This window comes from Camelus dromedarius, chromosome 12 (genome assembly GCF_036321535.1).
Source record: "Camelus dromedarius isolate mCamDro1 chromosome 12, mCamDro1.pat, whole genome shotgun sequence".
Classification (NCBI taxonomy): domain Eukaryota; kingdom Metazoa; phylum Chordata; class Mammalia; order Artiodactyla; family Camelidae; genus Camelus; species Camelus dromedarius.
In genome coordinates, this window is record NC_087447.1 from 36,694,924 (window position 1) to 36,715,836 (window position 20,913).

At 33.3% G+C, this 20,913-nt stretch overlaps 1 protein-coding gene across 16 annotated transcripts in view; it reads left to right on the forward strand.

The window, feature by feature from the left end:
- The window catches only part of SOX6 (SRY-box transcription factor 6), a 556,086-nt gene that overhangs the window by 237,340 nt on the left and 297,833 nt on the right, over window positions 1-20,913 (forward strand). For all 16 annotated transcript variants that reach the window (XM_064492548.1, XM_031459958.2, XM_064492549.1 and 13 more), the window contains one exon: window positions 7,551-7,758. In XM_064492548.1, the coding sequence (XP_064348618.1) occupies window positions 7,551-7,758 (208 nt within the window). The remainder of the gene's footprint in view (window positions 1-7,550; window positions 7,759-20,913) is intronic.

The following is a 20,913-nucleotide window of genomic DNA, read 5'->3' on the forward strand; positions in this document are numbered from 1 at the left end:
GACAAATCTATAATTGGGTACCTCAATAAGTCATATAGGGAGGACAGATTAGAGTGAGTATAAAGCTGTAATTGGAGAGGCAGTATAACTAAAATGGAAAACAAAGCTAAACAAAAATGACAACATACAATGCAATAAGAATGAACACACTTATTTCAGCCTTGCTAATAAGTGGAGGAAAGGGTAAGAGAGAATAATATTCTGTCTCTAAAATTACACTGGTGACATGTAGGGAAGTGGATTCATGCCACTGCTTAGAAAAGCCATTTCCCATTCATTTCTTCCAATTTCAATGACTTCCACCTGTATGTGGGTTTCAACTCTTTTTATGTAGGGCAAGATTACTTTTCTGATCTATGGTCTCTGTCTGTCTCTATTCCTGACGTCTTATCATCTGACTTTTGCAACCTCAGTCCATTTGTGTTCTCTAATTGCAGTATGGCTGTCCATTCACATTCCTGGTCAAGGTGCAGCTGAAAACCTAGGTAAATTAGAGTGGTAGCTGCTCCTGGACAGAGTAGAGATAATCCATATGCAGTTAGGTTAAGTGGAAATTGATAATATCCCTAGAAAAGCTAGTTACAAATGTTGATATTATTGAAGCTTTGTGAGGAGCTAGATCCTAGTGGAATTAGTTAGGGATGTCTTTATGAAGAAGGTAATTTTGATCATTGATATTGATGAGAGTAATGTAGTTCAGTGTTCATTATTCCACTTAGATGAACAAGAATAGATGAAAACCTAAAAATGGTGCCAGTGATTATCATGATTGTATTTTCAGAAATGAAAATTGAAACCAAATATAATTGGACAAAGGACATTTTAATTTAATAATAAGAGTAGGTATCATTTATTGAGTACTTAGGTGATAGGCACTGCCCTAAGTCCTTTTTTCCTTTCTCACAACAACAATTTGAGGATATAATTATAACTCCATCCTATAAAAAGGCAGAGTCTAACTCCCAAACCTTTGACTATGGGTAAGCCTTGGTGACTTACTATTGAATAGATTGCATTGACAGTTATAGGGCATGATTTCCCAGACTAGATTAGAAACAGCGATACAGCTTTCACCTAACTCATGCATTTTTCGAGGAACTATTTCTGAACTACCTCCCGAACTACCTCCTGAACCATGATATAAGAAGTACAGCCAGTTTGAAGCCAACATACTGGAGAGAAAAGATCCTGTGGAGAGATCACGTAGACATAGAGGAAGATGTTTAAGGAACCCCAGCTTCCAACCCTGAGCTCTTTAAATGTTCACATCCTTGAGTAGAGAAGTCTTTGAGATGACTCCAGCCTTAGCCACTGACTTAATGGGAACCTCATGAGAGACCTTGAGATAGAATCGCCCAGCCCAGATGCTCCTGAATTTGTGACCCATGGAAATCATTAAAAATAATAAATTACTATTGTTGTTTTAAGCACTAAGTTTTAGGGTTTTTTTTTTTAAATAAATAGATAACTAATACAAGGTATTTTGGTAATTCCTGGATTAGGATTAATGATGTAGTGGAATTCCTGTCATAAAAGTAGGTAAAGCTCCTCTCTGGAAATACAAGGCAAAGTTTTAGAAGGTAAGTGTTATTGAAATTATGGCACCTTTTACTGTTGAGAGTGATTTTATAGTCCTGTGGAAAGGAAAAATCACTGGATTGGGTGTCAGAAAATCTACATTTAGATTTTAGCTCTTCCACTTCTACCTGTGTGATGTGGGGAAAAGTACATAACTTTCCAAGTGTTAATTTTCTTCTTGCTGAGAATGAAAATGTAGAACTTTGGTATTCAGTTCTTGGCAACACGTTTTTAGAGCAACATTTAGAGTCTGGAATGTATCAGAGGAGAATGATGAAGGGTCTGGAAACCATGTCAAATGAGAAATAGGTGTAGAAACCAGAGGGATTTCACCTAGAAAAGGACTATTAAGTTAATCCCTCCCTTAAGATGCTTTGAACAACTGTAACTTGGAAGAGAAAATAAATTGATTTTATGTATCTTTTGAGGGCAAACAGGATAATGGGTGATAATGATTAGGATCTAGATTTTAGCTGATCAAGTATTCCTTTATAAATAATTAGATTTATCAGAAAATATTATTTGACAGACTTAAACTGAAGAAATGCCAAGGAAAGAAATCTTCATTATTTTTTCTGGGTTCAATAAAAGGAAACTATAATATTCTAATCCTCTAGACATTTTCAAGAAGGCAAAACTCTGTTCTCTTAAATTCTTTTTAACATTTCCTCCAAGTATCTCTTTATAAAATGATTTTTGTTCTTCTTTATTACATGAGCAATATGTACATCAATGTTTATTAATGATAAATTGGAAAACACAAATAAGCAAAAAAGGAAAGAAAAATTACCAACAATCTCATCACCATTTAGAAATTACTATAAATAATTTAGTGTATATCTTCCAAGTTTTTTTTTTTTAATGACCATGTACATTTACCCTGCACACATATAACAAAATTGAAGTTACATACTAAATACTACAATATATCTGTTTGTTCATTGAATACATCTTTTCTTGTAGATAAATTATTTCTACAACTTTTTAGGTATTCATATGAAACCTTGAAATTAGTATTTATTTTCTGATTAAAAGTGTTATTTATGATAGAACATTTGTAAAATATAGATAACCTCAAAAATAAAAAATATGACCTATTATTTCAATACTTAGAAGAACAATAACGTTTTGTTGGATAGTCTGTTGTCTTTTCTCTGTACGTAATTTTTTCTTAAAAAAGTATATTGATGTTTCTCACTAACATACTTTTTACTGGTAATATGTTCTGAATAGTCCCACATCATTAAATTTTATGCAAAAATGTGATTTCCAATAAGTTAAAATTATTCCACCATTTGGATAAAACCATAATGCCCTCAAATAATCACTACAATTTGACATGCAAGTTGCCGCTCATTATTCATCACTATAAACATCACCAAATTTAACATATATAATATTGTTTTGAATGACTATGTGGTATTCCATTGTGTAGCTATACCATCTTTTACTGAATGAATGACTTATTTTTTAATATCTCAGTTCTTAACGTTTTGTTTAAATAAGCAATCCTGTCATTGCCAGAGCAAATATTTACCCTTATCCTTAATTTTTTGATTATTTTTGAAATCTTTGGTGAATAGTTGTTTCATCAGCCAACAGTGTTCTTAACATTTTGCTTGATATTTTGGAGGCAAATAGAAGCATAAGACATGACCCCAAATCCTTTAAGAGCTAAAATTTAGTTGCAAATATGACTAAAACATGCAAAATAGTAATGAATAATTTATTTTAGTATATTATTAAATGCTAAGTTGCATGGTTCTGATTAAGTGTTTCGATGTGTAGTTCAGTGGGTAGGAGGATAGTGAGGCCTAGAAGTCAGGGAGGACTTCAAGGATGAAAAGCAGTTTGATCTGAGCTTTGAAGAGTGGGTTGAGGTCATAGTCAAAGAGAATGTAGTACATTCTAGGGGAAAGGAGCAAACTCACAGAGGCTCAAAAATTTGAGTATGCTTGCTGTATTCATAGTACTATGAGAAGGCTTTTTAAGTTTAATGTTATTTTAATGCCATTGCTATGCAATCAGTTTTTAATAACTTCTGAAATAGCTAGGCAATATTTATTTTAATCTGTTTTTTCAATTTTATTAAGAAATAATTGACATACAATATTGTATTTGTTTATGGTATACAACGTAATGATTTGACATATGTATATATTATGAAAGGATTACCACTGTAAGTTTAGTTAACATCCATCACCTCATGTATGTTTTGTTTTTAGTATTTACTTCTCTATCCCTTCAGACATGGAAACATCTTAATTATATATTCTTAATTCGTGAAAATTGCTTGTCTTTTCTAGAAACTTTGCCTAATGACTATTTTTTATATTACTGCATGCCTTTTTAGTCATCTACATACAATTTTTATACTGTGTTTAATCAATTTCCAGAGAAATGCTCTCTAGGTAATCTGAATCAATATTGCTTTAGTGTGTGCATTGGTTCTGGGATCCTTTTAAATAATATTTTGAAATTCTCTTCACTGTTAGGTTTGGTGGGGCCACTGAGGTTAGGGGTTGAGAAAAAACAAACTTATCATAGATTTCTTTGAATGAGTTAATGCTTATTTAGGGTCCCATATGCTCTGCTTTTTGTGATGTTAATGTGTTTAGTCATGTTATACAGTGGTTCTTTTCACAAGAAAGATCAAAAGAATAGAAATAATTTCCTTTATGTTATTTTAAAAAATCACAAATAACCAACTTTCAAAAAATTTCATAATTATATCTATATTATAATATTAAGGCAAAGCCTGTTTATTTCATTACTTTCTTAGGGATCAGTGTTTCTTAAATTAGGGTGCATCAGAATTAAAGGACCTGTGCATCAGAATCACTTGGATTGTTTATCAAACTTCATATTCTTGGGTCCTGCTTTTTGGGGTATGGGAGGAGGTGAAGGAATGTGTATTTTAACATACTTGCCAGGGAGTTCTACACATTAAAGTTTGAGAAGCACTGCTTTAGGAAAATATCATCTCAAATCTCTCCACAGCTATGCGGCAATGACAAGTATCAATACTCAGTGGATACTGTCACTGGGCATCTTGCTTCAACTGGTAGTTCATAGTTTGTTTTTAGGGAATTACAGAATAAGTTGAGCTTTTTTTCACCTTAAGAACGCTTACTTAAAAATTACTTATTCCTCAGAACAAAAACTAGAGATGCTTTGTCATGTTTCTTTTTCTAATTTGACATTATTGTCTTTTATTTAACAGTTATCTCTTCATTGTAAGTGTTTGGATTTATGTGCTTCTTTATTCAGATGAATCGACTATAGATAGGCCTCCTTCCATTCATGAAAAGCCAATATGTCTTAAGTTTTAGAAAGTTAAAAAATGAGGACCAGAAATGGTAAATTTTGCCCCTTTCCATTGCTCCTAAAAATAGTATAAGATGACTTATATGACTTAAGTCATTTATGATTTCATCTACTGCCCTATGTTGCTGCCTTGGTGACATGTTGAAAGTACTTCTTGTTGCTTTCTCGGAGAAATCATGACTTTTTAGCTTATTGGTGGTGTTGGGCCACCTTACCCAGATTATAGAGCTGAGGACAGTGTGGGTCATTGATGTGGGAACTCATTGTTATTGTCTGAGTGGGGGATAGCAGTGACCACATTCCATGAGTAAAAATAAGGAATGTAGTCTATCTAACAAGTAAGTGACATTGGTAAATAAGATTGTTTGAAATTAGTCCTGAGAGAAAAAAATGGTATTGTGTGGAGCCTAAATGCTCTAAGGACAACTGTTACTCAGGCTAGAGAGATACTTCTAGCATCTTTCCAATTCAATTTGGGAATGATGGGAACATTCTCTTTATTTTGATCAATGGTAAGTTACTTGTAGGTAACCACTTTTACGTAATTGTTATCTTGAATTGGTCTTCAATCTCTTAGGTTGAGTCAGAGTTTGTTTTTGATTTGTAGGCAATGATATGAGACTAATTTGCATCTGAAATGAAAGTGATCATAGCATAATTGATCAAATGGTGATTTTGATTCAAAAAAGTCTGGGTCACATTTCTGATAGGAACACTATTAGGAGTTCAAAATGGTTTTGGCAAATATAACTCGGTTTTTGTTTGCACAAAGTGGAAAATGAACTGGCTATTCCAAGGAGCCATGTACTAACTATGACTGGCATCTAAAAGAAGAGGCTCCTATACATCACTTTACATTAAATGAAATACAACATATTTCCTGGGGAAAGAAAAGATCTAGGAACAAGGTTAAGAGGAACTCTCTTTCCTGCCTGGCCCATTTATCTTATCCTGTTCAGTTTATTTCAACACAAATGTAATATGCATCTGCCCAGTGCTTGGCACTGTACAAACAATGGGAAAGTGGAAGAAGTTAATATTTGGCTCACAGTATTTTAAAACAGCTTTATTGAGATATAAAATACCCAGACCACACAATTTGCTTATTTAATGTGTATAATTCAATGGTTTACAGTATATTCACAGACTTCACAATACTCAATTTAGTTCAAGACTAGTATATTTTTTCCTAAACAATTCCTTAAGTCCAGAAGGGAAAAAACCTCTTTGGCTCCATTCCTAGATCTGTTCCTTCTATCAGAATAATGGTCCCTACCATTTACCAAGGCACCACTGGCAATGAGCTCAGCACTGCGCCTAGTTGTTCACATACGTTATGTCATTATATGCTACCCAATAACCATGAAAATAAGTTTTATTCCCACCCTATATACAATAACAATAATTCCTTAATACCTAGCATTTATTTGACACAATTATTATCTCATTTAATGTATATGGAAATGTAGTTCTCTAGACACCATTTTCCTTTCTTCCCCCTCTCCTACCAGTGATTAACTCTGTAACTTTTGCCTCATGCTTCTCTCTTTGGTTCTTGATGCTTGCTGGGCATTTTTTTTTTTTTTTAAGAAAGAGAGATATATAGGCACAATTAACATTTTCAAGCTTCTGATTAGAATTACAAAGGCTAGATGCTTTATTTCACACAATAAAAAATTTTCTTTATTGGGAAAGAGAATACGCATGCATAAATTGATAAGGGGAATGCAAGACTGCTGATGGACTATGGTCACATAATGGTTGCTTTAAACTCTCAGCTCTGCTTTAGAGAGATATAAAAGCCTTTTCTTTTTATAAACTCTTAGGTGTTTATTATTTGCAAGCTATTATTTTCTCATTGCAAATGGATCTAAGCCTCTAACCAATTAGCTAACTTCTCTGTACTATGAAATAATTCTTGGACAAGTGTTTCTGTAACAAACTTGTCCTCTTGTTAAAAACAAAGTAAAAACAAACCATTTTTATAATGCCATGTAAAAAAAATGTGTGTGACTATGTGCTGAAGTATCAGTGGTAAGGGTAAGGAATAAAAAGAGATTTCTGTAACTTTGATAGACATATATCTAGAAAAAAATGACATGCCTCAAACCCAGTACCCAAAAAAATTCAAGTCGGCTAACTTTCTCGTGCTGATTTAGGTATTTTATATCCTCTCTGGTGAATAGTTAACATTGGATTTTGAAGCTAATTTCTCTACTAGTTCTAAATTTAGAGATTTTTTTTGGTGATGTACATATTTTTGGGGATGTGGGAAGAACATTGCTAATACAAGTGCTAATTAAAAGAAAAACTTTTCCAATCCTAATAACTAATAATTAAATCTGGACTATTTTAAATGAAGGATATAAATGAGTAAGAAGTTAAAGTGTTCTTTTAAAAATTTAGTTGTTGCTCCGCTTAGGCTGCTTTCTAATTAAAAAAAAAAAACAGTTGGAATCTGCAATTCCAGGTTAATTCCTTTATTACCTCTATAGTGTTTAGTATTTCTTTTAAAGCAGAGATAGTTAATATATTTTATTTGTCTGTCTCAGCCTCAGCCTCTGTCATTCTGAGTTTGGGATTTTTCACCAATGATATGCAAAGAGACATGTTCTAATGGTTTTTATTTTATTTTGTTTTTCCAGGAGTCAGAGAATAATAAGTTATGTTCCCTATATTCCTTCCGAAATACCTCTACCTCACCACATAAGCCTGACGAAGGGAGTCGGGACCGCGAGATAATGACCAGTGTTACTTTTGGAACCCCAGAACGCCGCAAAGGGAGCCTTGCCGATGTGGTGGACACACTGAAACAGAAGAAGCTTGAGGAAATGACTCGGACTGAACAAGAGGGTATGTGTGGACTTAACTGTTGGCTTTATTCTTTTAAAGATTCCAGGCCTTAAAAAAAAAAATGAGTGGGGTTTCAAGGGCCAGAGAAGTGCATAATTGGCACTAGTAAGAAAAAAGTTATTCAGAGGTTACCATGGTGATGGCAGATTGTGATCCATTAGAAGTGTTAAGCAGATAGCTCCATTTTTCTAAAACTTTGTGCATTTTACTTTGTTCTTAATAATAACAAACCAAGGTTTTAAACTGACTATAAGCCTTGCTTTGCAGAAAGGTAGTATGGGAATTTTCCCAGCTACTTTAGTTTTCATTTTTTCTCCCCTATTTCTTTTTGATGAATAGTGTTTTATTATGAAAATATCAACTGTTTAAAGAGGAAAAAACCCTAATTTATTTCTCCTTATTTTTATAAATATTATAAATTTATAAATATTATTATTTTACCTTCAAATGTTGTGGAATTGAGAGTTCAGAGTTTCTAATATTGTTAAACCTAAATGTTCAAGGGGGACGTTCTTTGACATATGACACCTACTGAAACATTCCACATCCACCTTTTCTGCTCTCTCTACAAGAGTCCACTTAAGTGCACCTAGGTCCTAAAAAGCAGATGAAAGAAGACTCTCTAATTTATGTTTAAACTAAATAAATCAAGTCTAAGTGATTGCTATACTATGTATTTTCTTTCATTTTTTTATATACAGGTTTTAGGCTTTAAAAATGTAGGGTACTTAATGGCTCAGGATTATTACTAACATTGTAAGTTAAATTTAGACCTCCGTGGCATTGTAGGGAACTGGGGATATGATATAAGGGAATTTTTTATGTAACTTAATTTTATTCCTTTGAGGACTCAAAAGTTAAAAAATTTCAAATTAATTTTTGCGATGTGTCCACTAGATCAGCAACTTTTGTGGAAGTTTCTAAAATGTATTACATGCTTCCCTGTCTTACTAACCAGATTATATGGCACAAAATGTAAATTTGTTTTGATGACTCAGGGTAATAATGCAGTAGACTATGAACTCCAATACCTAGCTAACAGTCATGTGACCCTGGGTAAGTTCTTCAATCTCCCTGAGCCACATATTGAAATTTGGTATGGTACCAATGCCTGACTTCTTACCTCAAACATTTTGAGAATTAACTATAATAATTAATATAAAGTACCTTATGAACTGTAAATTATATAAATTTGAGGTATTATGATGATTATTATATTTTAAATGTAATTACTTTCCCATGGTATAATGTAATTATTCCCAAGAGATCATTGAATTAATTAGGACAGTTTGGTTTTATGGTCATTTCTCTGCAATTATGAAATTTTGGAGTTCTTGTATCAGCTTGATATAGATATCTTTTTTGGTGTGTGTGTGTGTGTGCGCGTGCATGCGTTGGTTTCTTTTCCATTAATATCAGGTTACTTCTTGCTCAGTTGTGAATAATTTCTAATTTGCTTCTACTATTCATCTACCAATTATGAAATTAGATGGTCATAACATTCTGGACTATATTTAGAATATGCACAAATATATCTGGGTGAGCTGCTGAGAGATTCTGGGTAATAGAAATGATCTTTAGTGTATGGACTTCATGCTGACTCTTCTAGCTGCTCAGAGATTTTATATTTCTCATTCTTGGCTATGTTCTGGAATAACTGAGGCTGCCAGATTAATAAACTGAATAAATGAGATTGGTAGATTACTTTTGTGATTCACCAAAAAGATGGTTTTAGTTCTTTAAGAAAGTGGTTTTCAAAGTACTTTAGAAGGCTCTATTGTGTAAAAATTAAAAAACTGATTTGTGATTATTTTTTTGGGGGTGAGGGTCTGGACTGCTAGGGAATTTGAAATCATTCTTCTCTTACAAGTAATAATAATTAGTTTTTTAGTCTTCCTCTTCATTACTGAGTGTTATAGATTTGATACAAGAGAGACACTTGCAGGATGAGACCTCTCATTTAAGAATCTTTTATCATATTTTTACTGTGGAAGAATATTTTTATGTACTTCACAGAACTTTGTTTTCTACAGTACATATATTTTAGGCATCAGAAATTCAGGCATTTTTAGTGTATATTAATATATATAATATTTTAAGGATAAGTATGAAATGATAAAAAGCATGCTCACCAACTTTACAGAATTCAAAAATCTGGGAGGAACACTGAATATAATGTACAAAAGAAACAAAGCTAAAGTTTTGAAAAACTGAAAATATAAATTTAAAACTAATCTATCAAGATAAAATTTAATAGATTTTATTGTCAAGTCCAGAGGCTGTGACCAAAATTCCTATCTGCACAACTAATTACTGAAGGAAATTTAAATAGCAGACACATGAATTAAAAAATATGAGTTTTAGGTGACAGAAAGTGCAGTGGGGTTAGCATGGTGAATATTGCCAAAAAAATTGTCCGTGCTATCTCACTCAGCATTACTGGAATTACAGTATGTAGCATTCAAGAAGTGGTAGTATCATTGAACTCCCTGCTCAATAGAATGCATCTGAAGTATTGTGTTGAGTTGAGAATTACTATACTTTAAGATGGACTCAAAAGCATTGGGATATTCTCAGAGGAGGACAATTGACATGATAACAGAAACAGAAATGTATAATAAGAGGAGTGACTGAAGGAACTAGTAATTAGCCCTAGAGAAAAGAAGATCAAGGATGACATGATGGTTGTCTTTAAAAATTAGTCATATAGAGGAGGGATTGGGTTTTTCTGTCTAGCTCCATGAAGATAAAATACGGATCAGTGACAAGAAGGTACAAGGAACCAGATTATCATTTATAACAAGACTAATGGTCTAACAGTGTAGCTATGTACAGAATAATCTTTGGAAGATAATTAATTGTCTTTGGAAGTACAGAGCAATCTTAATTGACATTTTAAAGCTATTGTAGAGGACAGAAGATTGCTCTTTTTCCAATGCCAAGACTATGATTTTTTATAAACAATATGCTTACATAATATTCTATAGTTCACGGTTTATTTTTTTAAACCCTATTCAAGACTACATAGTATAATGATTATTTTTCTAAAAAGAAGTTTTTCTCCTTATTTTGTTATATTAGAACTGAGGTATTCTTACTAGCTTACTTTTTTTTTTTTTTTTTTTTTTGGCCATTGATTCCTTTGGTGGCTTGGTGAAGCCTACGGGTCCATTCTTATTTTAGATGCATAAAGTAAAATCCATGGAATTATAGAGAAAATGAATTATATTAAAATATTAAGTAATTTTAAAGTTTTGTGACATGGGAGAAAGTACTACTTCACTAATGCATTAAACATAATATCTAGTGGAGAAACTAAAAACATAATTTTGAAGTAGTGATAAACATAAAAGATATTTTGGGGTATCTTCAACAAGTACAATGTGAAATAAAAATATATTTTGATTCTGTGGATTACAATGTCATACATAGTATGAATTCATGGTTTGTTGTCTGCATCTATAATTTAAAGAAACACAAAATTTCAGTTAAAAGTTGGTGAAAAAGGATTTTTTTCCATATGAGTTCACATACTTCCTGAATTCTGTAGATAGACTCTTGGGATTTGTGGACCCTAGGTTAAGAACTTATATACTATAGGATATGGCACACCTATAGTGAATAAAACAATAGTCTTTAACTTTAAAGAGTTCATATTCTAGAAAGATATATGAAACATATACAAAATGAACTCTAATTCAACGTCCAATATATGATAAACTCCATGAGAGCTATATAGGTAAAATGTTATAGGAATTTACAAGACAGATTATACCTGCCTAGGAAGCCATGGAAATTTTCAGTAGGAAAATGGATCTTAACTGGTCTTAGAGGATGAAAGGATTTATATAGGTAGAAATGGAAGGGAGGGACATTACAGTCAAAAGGAATGGGCAGAGAGCTTTAAAACAGCCAGGAGTTCAGGTTCTAATTTAAAGTAAGTGAAGATGGATATGGGATATAAGACTGAAAAGGTAGGTTCTGTTCAGATCACGGAGGCCCTTAAATTCTTTGCTAAGGAGTTTGAACTCTACATTGAAAGTTATGGAGGAACCATTGACTACTTTTTAGCACAGTAACATGATGGATTAGAGCTTTTCTCCAGGAAAGTTAAGCTGGCAGCACTGTGTCAGATCTATGGCAGTGCGGAGAGACATTAAGGAAATTGTTTCAGGCTAGAGATAATGAGGGCCTGAACTAAGGAAGCAGAAACAAGAAAGGAAGAAGGGGTGCATATGGAAAAGACATTAGGATATAGAATTGTTGGGACTTGACATTTAAAGTGAGGAGATCAAGAGAGAGGAATGGTTTAAAGATAACTCAGTGAAAAGGATGATGGTACTACAGTTAATGGAAATAAAAGAAGTAGAGCAACATGTTTTGGAGAATGGAAGCAATGAGGATCTCTATTTTTTATTTTGAATTTGATTCTTAATTTTAATTATCCACTTAGAGCAATAGAACAGAACAGTATAATGGGAGAATAGAAATAATTAGAGAAAAGATCATTAATAAGCTTCTGATAGATATTCTGATTCTATAATAATTATATTCTAGGTCTTAAGAGGTATAATAGCTCACCAAAATTTGACTGGCTTTGACCTTTTAAAGCCTCGTCTCCTCATTTGGGAAATTCCTTATCCCATGGGACGTATAAGAACTTTCAAATGCATTAATCACGTCTCCCTCACTTCTGCTTTCTGGTTTGAAGGCTATACTTCATGAGTGACAAGCCTGTGTGATTGACATAATAAATGACCTTTTCTGAGTCATTCTTGTCCTGGAGAATGTTTTGACTCTATCAGACTGAGTATACCCTCCTCCTCACTTCCTCTCATATTCAGGAATTGATCTATAAAAAGTTTATCTATTATGGTCTATTTTTAAACAATATATACATGATAAAACAAAAACTCCACATAGAATAGTGAAGTTTTTCCCTTACAGGTTGATTCTTTCATTAACGAAGTAACTGTCCAGTATTTTATCTGCCATTCTCTCAAGAGGTGTCATTTCCAAAGCAGTGATTTGACTGGATTGCTGAAACACTGATGAACAAAGGTGTTCTGTCTGAAGTGCCTCTTCTGAAAGTGAGATTTGTGGGAAAATAGGGAAGGCTTCTGTTTTGCTATAAATTAAACCCTGATTTTTCTGCCATAGACAGATAGATAAGTTGGTAGGTAGGTAGACAGATGCATGGAAAAATGGATGGATGGATAGAATGAAAGAATATCAGAATCTACCTTTTAAAACACTGTTGGCATTGGTGGGTATAGTATGCAGAAAGACTTTGATTAATAGATTCAGGTTAAAGTGCTTCTAAGATAAAAATCTTTCAGCTAGGATTAAATGATGAATCTTAGTTATCCTTGTGTCACCCATCTTGTTGCCAGTGTAGCTGGGCTCTAGCATAAGCGACAGTTGTCAGAAAATGAATACTTTATAAAGGACTTCTATATCTAAATACATATATTTAATCAGAGAGTCCTTTGGCTTCTGAAAATAAGTTGTCTAATGAGAATTTCATTTGAGCAGCTGCAACTGAGGAGGTCAACAGGCATTGCCTAGGAGAATATGGCCCAGCTGGTTAAATCTGGTTGTTGTCGTGATTTAAATGGTCAAGTGCTGCTTGTAATCCAGGACCGTCTGTTTGTAAAGGGAAGAGTGAGTGCTTCAGCATAATGTACAGCTGTTTTAATCTCTCTTTAATAATAGTGCTTCAGCCACTATCATGTCTTGTATATCATACTACTAAGTATATGATCCTAGGCCGGGTGAACCGGTTTGGGTCAGGTTCTGGAATCCTGTGAGACTGCAGAGAAAGGGATACAATGATATAAACCTCAGATCTAACAAAAGAAGATTTTCTTTCTGACTTTTTGCTCTTTTGAAAGACTTATTTTTTAGGTAATAATTATTTTGATCAAAAGAGAGCGATAAAGCTTGTAGTTAGATAGAAATATTAGAATAAATGAATTCTCTATTTAATAGAATAAATATTAGAATAAATAAATCCTCTAGACTTAATGGAAAGTATGCAGGGTTTAGGTACAGTTCTGTAGGATTTATGTTGGTCAGAAATTAGAGTATTTGTCCAGTGAAATTGTGTGCTTCAAGATATTGTAGTAATGAAAGTATGTAGATTCATTTGACTGTGTATATAGAGAAAGGGCAGGAGCATTTGAGCTGTGGATTCCTGATGGGATAGGCTTTCCAATGGATTATGCAGCTGTTACCCAGCACAAGAAAGAACACGTGTTTATGTATCTGATGGATTATTATCGTTATACACATCTCTAAATAATAATTTGGATTTCTACATATATTTTCACCGAATTATATTTAGTTAGCATATATGTTGATATGTATCACTCATCTGGCTTTTGCTGTACTAAAGGAGTGTGGTATAGTTTAAACAATGGGAAAGTCATATTTTTTTTGAGTGAGCTAGATCTGGGTTTGAATATAAGTCCTAATATTTAGTGAGGCAGTACAGCCTACTGATTAATAGTTTGGGCTCTGGAGCAAGGTTGCCTGCGTTTGAATCTCAGTTCAGCATTTGCCAGGTGGTAAACATCAGGCACCTTTCTGTGTTTTCTCAGCCAAGTATTAGACATAATTATAGTGCTATCATGATGAGATCCAGATTTAGTTAATGCAACAAAAGCATTTAGAGCATTACCAGAGCATAGTAAGTGCTCAATAAATGTAGCCAGCATTACTTCCTAGCCTTGGACACATTATTTCCTCCTTTTGTCTTTCAGTTTCCTCATCTATAAAACAAGATGAAATACCTACTTTGCAGGGTTGTGTGAGAATTTTACATATTATAATATAAAATACATAGCTTCTATAATCATTATTACTATTGCTATTATAACTAGTACCAGTGTTATTATTTGAAGAAACATTTTTTAAAGAGAAATATTACAAGAATCTCATCCTGCACCATAGAGAGAATCATAGAAAATGTCCCATGGTGTTAGGGGATTTGGCATTTGGCAGCAATGGCATACTTGTTTTCTGGAAGAGCAATTCAGTTGAACTCTCCTTTCAGGCTTTTTGGAAAAGCTGATACTAAAGTTTCCCCCACTGGAAGCCAATCTTCCCTGCTGAGAAATATGTGGAATATGATGTTGTCAGCTAGAGAGACTGGTAAAGCCGCGGATGAGGTTTTTAGATACTACGTAGTTAAGAGCACTGTGTTCCTGTTAAAGAAAAAATCTATTAAAAGTCCGCGCTTAAGAAAAAAAGTTTAAGCATTCATACCATGCTGGAACATCAGCAGAATCTTTTAAGGCAAAATTTATGGATATTGTATTTTACCACTGCTCTGATTGAAGGTTATATTGGTGAAGCATTTAGAATATCTGAGATCCAAACCTTTCTTTATATTTCTCATTCATGGGGGAAACTTGAAAGGTTTTGGATTTTTTTCATAAGAAATACATTAAGTATTCATTATAAAAACCCCCAGAATTATTATTTCAAATAAGTTGAAAATTTCAAGGCATTTAAATACTGAAGTTTCCCATGACAACTCATACTGTAGGTGAAGCAATCAGGTACACAGAGCAATGATGATGCAACTTCATTTTAACTGATTTTTTTCTTCTCTTTAAAATACATCTTTACCCTTCTATGATATTTGTGTCCTTGCTTCTATTTTAAAGAATTTTATCATATTCATAGCAAATATTTATCTAGTACCATATAGTTTATATAAACATATTTCTGAAAGTGTTGTACAATTAGGGATTAAAATGAGGAGCTAGAACTACCAGTTTTTGAGTTGTGGAAAAGAATAATGTTTTTATGTTTTTGTGTTAAGTATATTTGCTTTCTGATTCTCTGGAAACTGATCATCCTCTCATATAACTTTATAAAGGATGCAATGAGCCTGAATCCTGTGAATGCTAGACATTCTGAACAAATCTTGGTTATTTTAATTTGTTGTTTTGCAACTCCCATTTACAATGCTGGCAGTGTACTAGTTGATTGAATCCTTTTCTCAGCTTCATTTTGTTTGTCTCTGCCTTGAAAAGATACTTCAGATTTCTTGGCCCATTTCTATCTCCTCAGACTTAAAAGTTCTCTAAGGTTTTTCTCTATGAATGTTAAGAACAGATGCAGGCTGTTGCTTCTGATTTTCCCTGTTACTGACCTGGAAAGCAAGAAGTTGTTTTTGGTGTTTCGTTGCTTAAAAAGAGGTTGCAGCTTCCTCTGCATGGTTTGATGAAGTTAAGTCACATTCTCATACGATTTTTGAAACTGTGAAGTTGAAGTGGATCATTAGCATTTTGCATTTTTCCCATTGAAAATTCATTAGGTTGACTTCTTCAGGATTTCTTCTGGGATTCTCAAAAGTGATAGAAGGCAGTTTTAAAATCTATACATTTTTATTATACAATATATATGTAAAATCCAAAGAAAAATGAATAGAAATGGAAGTAGTAAACTTAAATATATGTTTACTGTGTAATGTTTGATACATATACAATTTAATGCATAAAAATAAAACAAACACCTGTGAATTCATCATCCAACTTAATAAAAATTACTAGTACTATTGAATCTACCTCTGTTTTCTTCACCTATTCAATCCCTTTGTTTTCTGCATAGATATAACTACTGCCAGAACTTTGTGTTTAGAATCTTCCTCTTTTTTTTTGTTTTAAGCTAGTTTTGTATATGTCCCTAAATAATATATTGTTTAGCTTTCTTTCAGAACTTTATAAAAATGGTATCACACTAACCTTCTATGGCTTGCTTTTTATACTCATAATTATACAGTTAGACTCTAAGATAAATTTTGCTGTGTGCAGCTCCAGTTCATTTTCACTTTTGTATAATGTTCCATACACTATCCTACAGAATGCTAGGTAAGAGTGTATTCCTCTTTTTACTGTCTCTGGATGTTTGGATGTCTTCCAGTTTTCTGCGAGTACAGACAATGGTGGTATGGACATTCTTGCACCTGTCTTCTGATACACATGTGCCTGAGCTTCTTCTTTAGGGTGTATTCCCAGGAGTAGAATTGCTGTTGACAAATTTTGTATTATTTTCCCACTCTGTTGGAAAACATTACACAAAGAAGTTGGGGCTGCAGTGTCTGTGTATATTATAATTCCCGAAAGCCTTACCTTTTGGTTCCACTTTCTTCAGAATGTCTAGTACAGGTTTCCTTTTACTGCTGAGCTTTTCAGAAGCTCACAAGAGGCTCTGATGGACCCTTCACTGTATTTTTTCTTTTTGTTGTATTTTAATAGAATGTCTCCAGCACTTCTTTTAATTATGAGCACCAGTGTATTGTCATTCTCCCTCTGGACTATGATTACTAGGTTTGTTAGGAAATGCACTTTTTCCCCCTTTTGATTCTTTTTATTGATGTTTACAGTGTGTGGTTTTTGAATTAAGGTAATTCCCCATCTCTAACTTTATCATCATGTTCATGATCATATTTTCCTTACATACCTACTTCAGATTCGGAATTAACTATCAAACCCTGTTGATTACTGGCACTGTTCTATCTAACCATTTATATTGAAATAGACAGTTTTTTCTAGCCAAACAGTTGGCTTATTAGTTGGAAATCTTCACCTCTTTCTTAGCATGTTTAATCTAAGAGTCTTTTCAGATATTGGCTTGGGTTTGATATGCATTCTTGTTTGACTCTGGCTACTTACTTAGTAGTACCCAATAATTAATTAGTTAGTTACTGAATTGTCTGATCTTAGCACTAGTTTCTTAATTTAGAAAATGAGGACATTGGTCTAGCATTAAAGGCCAAATTCTAAAATTCTATGCTGCTTTGATTTTCTTTTAGAATTTGTACCTAAATTTCAGTATCCACTATCAGTAATTTTCTGTTTCAAACTGTTTTCACAGTAAATGTCATCTGAACCAATCTCATGATTCATTTTCTCTTAATATGGTTGCAATTGTCCTTTGCTGTTCCCAATCTCTCTTTTCTGATGTTAGAATCTTTATGAAGATAGAGATAAAAGCTGCCATCCAATTTTGATGTCTGAAAAAGCCATTGTCCAATGAAGCACTTATAGACAAAGTCATGGATAATCGGCTTAGAAAGTGCTATACATGGTTTAAGAGATTGGCAAATGGAGGGTGGGGTTAGTAGGGTGGCATGATCCAGAAGAAGGTAAAGACTGATAATTCTACCTTTTGGCTGGGCTGTTGTAAAGGGGATTTGGAACTTAGATGGTATTCCTGGCCATAAATATTTGCCATATAAGGCAATGGGTTTAATGCTGAATAACTGTGTTACTTAGGTCTATCATAGCTTTCATAATTTATGTCTTGAGGGTTTAAGTATAACTGAGGAGTCATCACTGAGGGACCAGACAAGTACATTCACAATGAAGTCACAGAATACAGGCCATCTACTAGCCTTACAAGGGAAGAAGTTAGAGGCCTGTGGACTTCCCTCTCATATAAAGAATTGAAATAAGAAAATACAAATAGATGGTTTAAAAATGGTAGTATAATGAAGAATAACTATGAAAAATGTGACAGAGTATTGAATTATTTGTAAGAATTATGGCACCAGCAATAAAAAGGGCAGAATTACTTTGCTAACGTATGCTTTTTGAAGGAAGGCAACTTTAGTCCACAGGCAGTTTTTAGAGCAGCTAACAAACTGTATAATAGGATTCCATTCCACTCCAGATGCAGTGGGACTTAGCTTAACTGGATCTTTGTAGAAGATCCTTCAGGAATACCTTTTATCTTATACTTCTTGCTCCTGCCACAGATATGGAAGAAATGGGAAATTTAAGAATTAATGTATAAGCAATATGCTGTTTTGGAGCAATCTCCCTTTGTTTTCAGGTAGAAAAGGGAGACTAGGGGAAACTACCTTATGTATATAATGTACAAAGTTTGAAATACTATTCTTTGGTCTTTTTGATACTATTTAATAGTATTTATACAGTGGCAGTGTCGTTTTGGAATACAGAGGACAGCAGCAAATAAATGTTGTTTGCTTATAAATATTATTGCCACTAAACTTATGTGTACAGAAATTCACATATTAATTTTATTTCTCCATTAGTAATTTTAATTTAATTCTCAAGCCCCCATTCTGACTAATAGAAGAAAGCCTGGCCTCATGTCCAGGTAGACTCAGTTACCTCAGGATTTAACTTTAGTCAGTTAGAATTATGTCCCTTTCACTTCTTCATTGTGTTATCTGATATCCAGAGGGCTTAGGCATTTTACTGTCATTGGGGCATTGGTATCTAGTAGTGAACATCAGTCTCTATTATGCTTGGAGTAAAATTCATTGCTTAAAATCCAAACATTGTACTTTGGTTTTCAAGACTCCTATTGTATTACTTTTTTTCTCAGGCCACTCCAGCTGTATGCACCATTAAAAAAATTTTTTTTTCTTCAAGCATGCCTTAGTTCCTTTGCATTTGCTTTTCCCTGTATCTAGAATTATTTTCCTTTAGATCTATGCATATTGGTTCCTCTTTAGTTTATTATTTATTTATTCATTTTTTTAAGAATACATTTCTTAGATATGCCCTATTTATTTCAAACAATGGTAAGAATGTCTCTCATTTACTGTGTAGCTCCTCCACTGGTTACTTGCTGTGCAGTCAGTATCAGCGTCAGAGGTAAGGTGTATTTTGGTAACTGATGGAGACTAACTTCTTTGAATTTTTTTTTCTAGCTTAATTTTTTTTTCTAATACTTAATTCATTATCTCCCACATCTACTGTGCTTTTTCTTTTTGCTTTGATATGAATATAACTTGGACACATTCTTAGTCACATTAGAGCCACATTACACATCATTAGAATTTGGTTCCTAGAGTTCTTTTGTGATCTTTCTCTTGTGAGCATTTTGATTAAGAAACTTAGAGATGTAACCATCTCATGACAAGCTTTCTTATCTAAAGAGCCAGCACGGTGTTAAGTTGAATTAGTTATTTAGTCCAGCATACTTCATGCTTCCCCCTACCCAGAATAACCGTCTATCTCCCTTCTGCTTATCTAAGTTTTCCATCTGTCCATTTTACAATACATAAAATCCAGATAATATCTGGTCTGCTGCTGACTACTTTAGGCCTCATGACTTCCTCCTTGTATAAAATTTGTGGAGTCTTAAAAAAAAGTCGATCTCATAGAAGTAGAGAGTAGGAAAGTTGTTGTCAAGGTCTGTGGGTAGGTGGGGGAAACAGGGAGAGGTTGGTAAAAGGGTAAAACTTTCTGTTGTAAATGAGGAAGGTCTGAGGATATAATGTATAACATGGTGACTATAGTTGATAACACTGTATTATATAAATGAAAATGTCTAAGTTTAGCAGATTTTAGCAGAGTAGAACTTCAATAGATGAGGTGATAGATATATTAATGAACTCAGTGGGGGGAATCCTTTCACAGTGTGTCTATATATCAAATCGTCACTTGCATACTCTAAATATCTTACAATTTTGTTTGTCAGTTATACCTCAGTAAAGCTAAAAATGAAACCATATACCACTCCATTTATCAGTAGATTATAGCTTTATATTTGCTGTTTTTTTAAATTGAGATTTTTATTAAGATAATTATAGATTCACATGCAGTTGTAAGAAATAATTTAGAGAGATCCAGTGTACACTTTGTCCATTTTCCCCCAGTGACAACATTTTGCAAAACTGTCACATACTATTATATCCAGTTGATTGACGTTGGTACGATCCACTGACCTTACTCATATTTTTCAGTTTTAATTGTACTCACTTGTGTGTGGCTGTGCATATTAGGTTCTCTACAGTTTTGTCACCTGTAAGTCACTTATATAGGTTCACGTAATCACTACCACAATCAAGATATTAAATAGTTTCAACATCACAAGGATCTCTTGTGTTGCTCTTCTATAATTATTACTCACCTTCTCTATTCTAACACCCCTCACCCTCTGTACCATACCTCTGTCAACCACTAATGTGTTCTTCATTTCTAACATTTTGTTATTTCAAAGATGTTATATAAATGGATTTATACAGTACCTAATTTTTTGGAATTGGCTTAAAAAAACAGCATAATTCCATGGAGATTCATCCAAGTTGTTGCATGTATCAATAATTCATATTATTTTTTTTATTGCTAAGCAGTATTCAATGGTATGTATGACTTGTATGTGTCT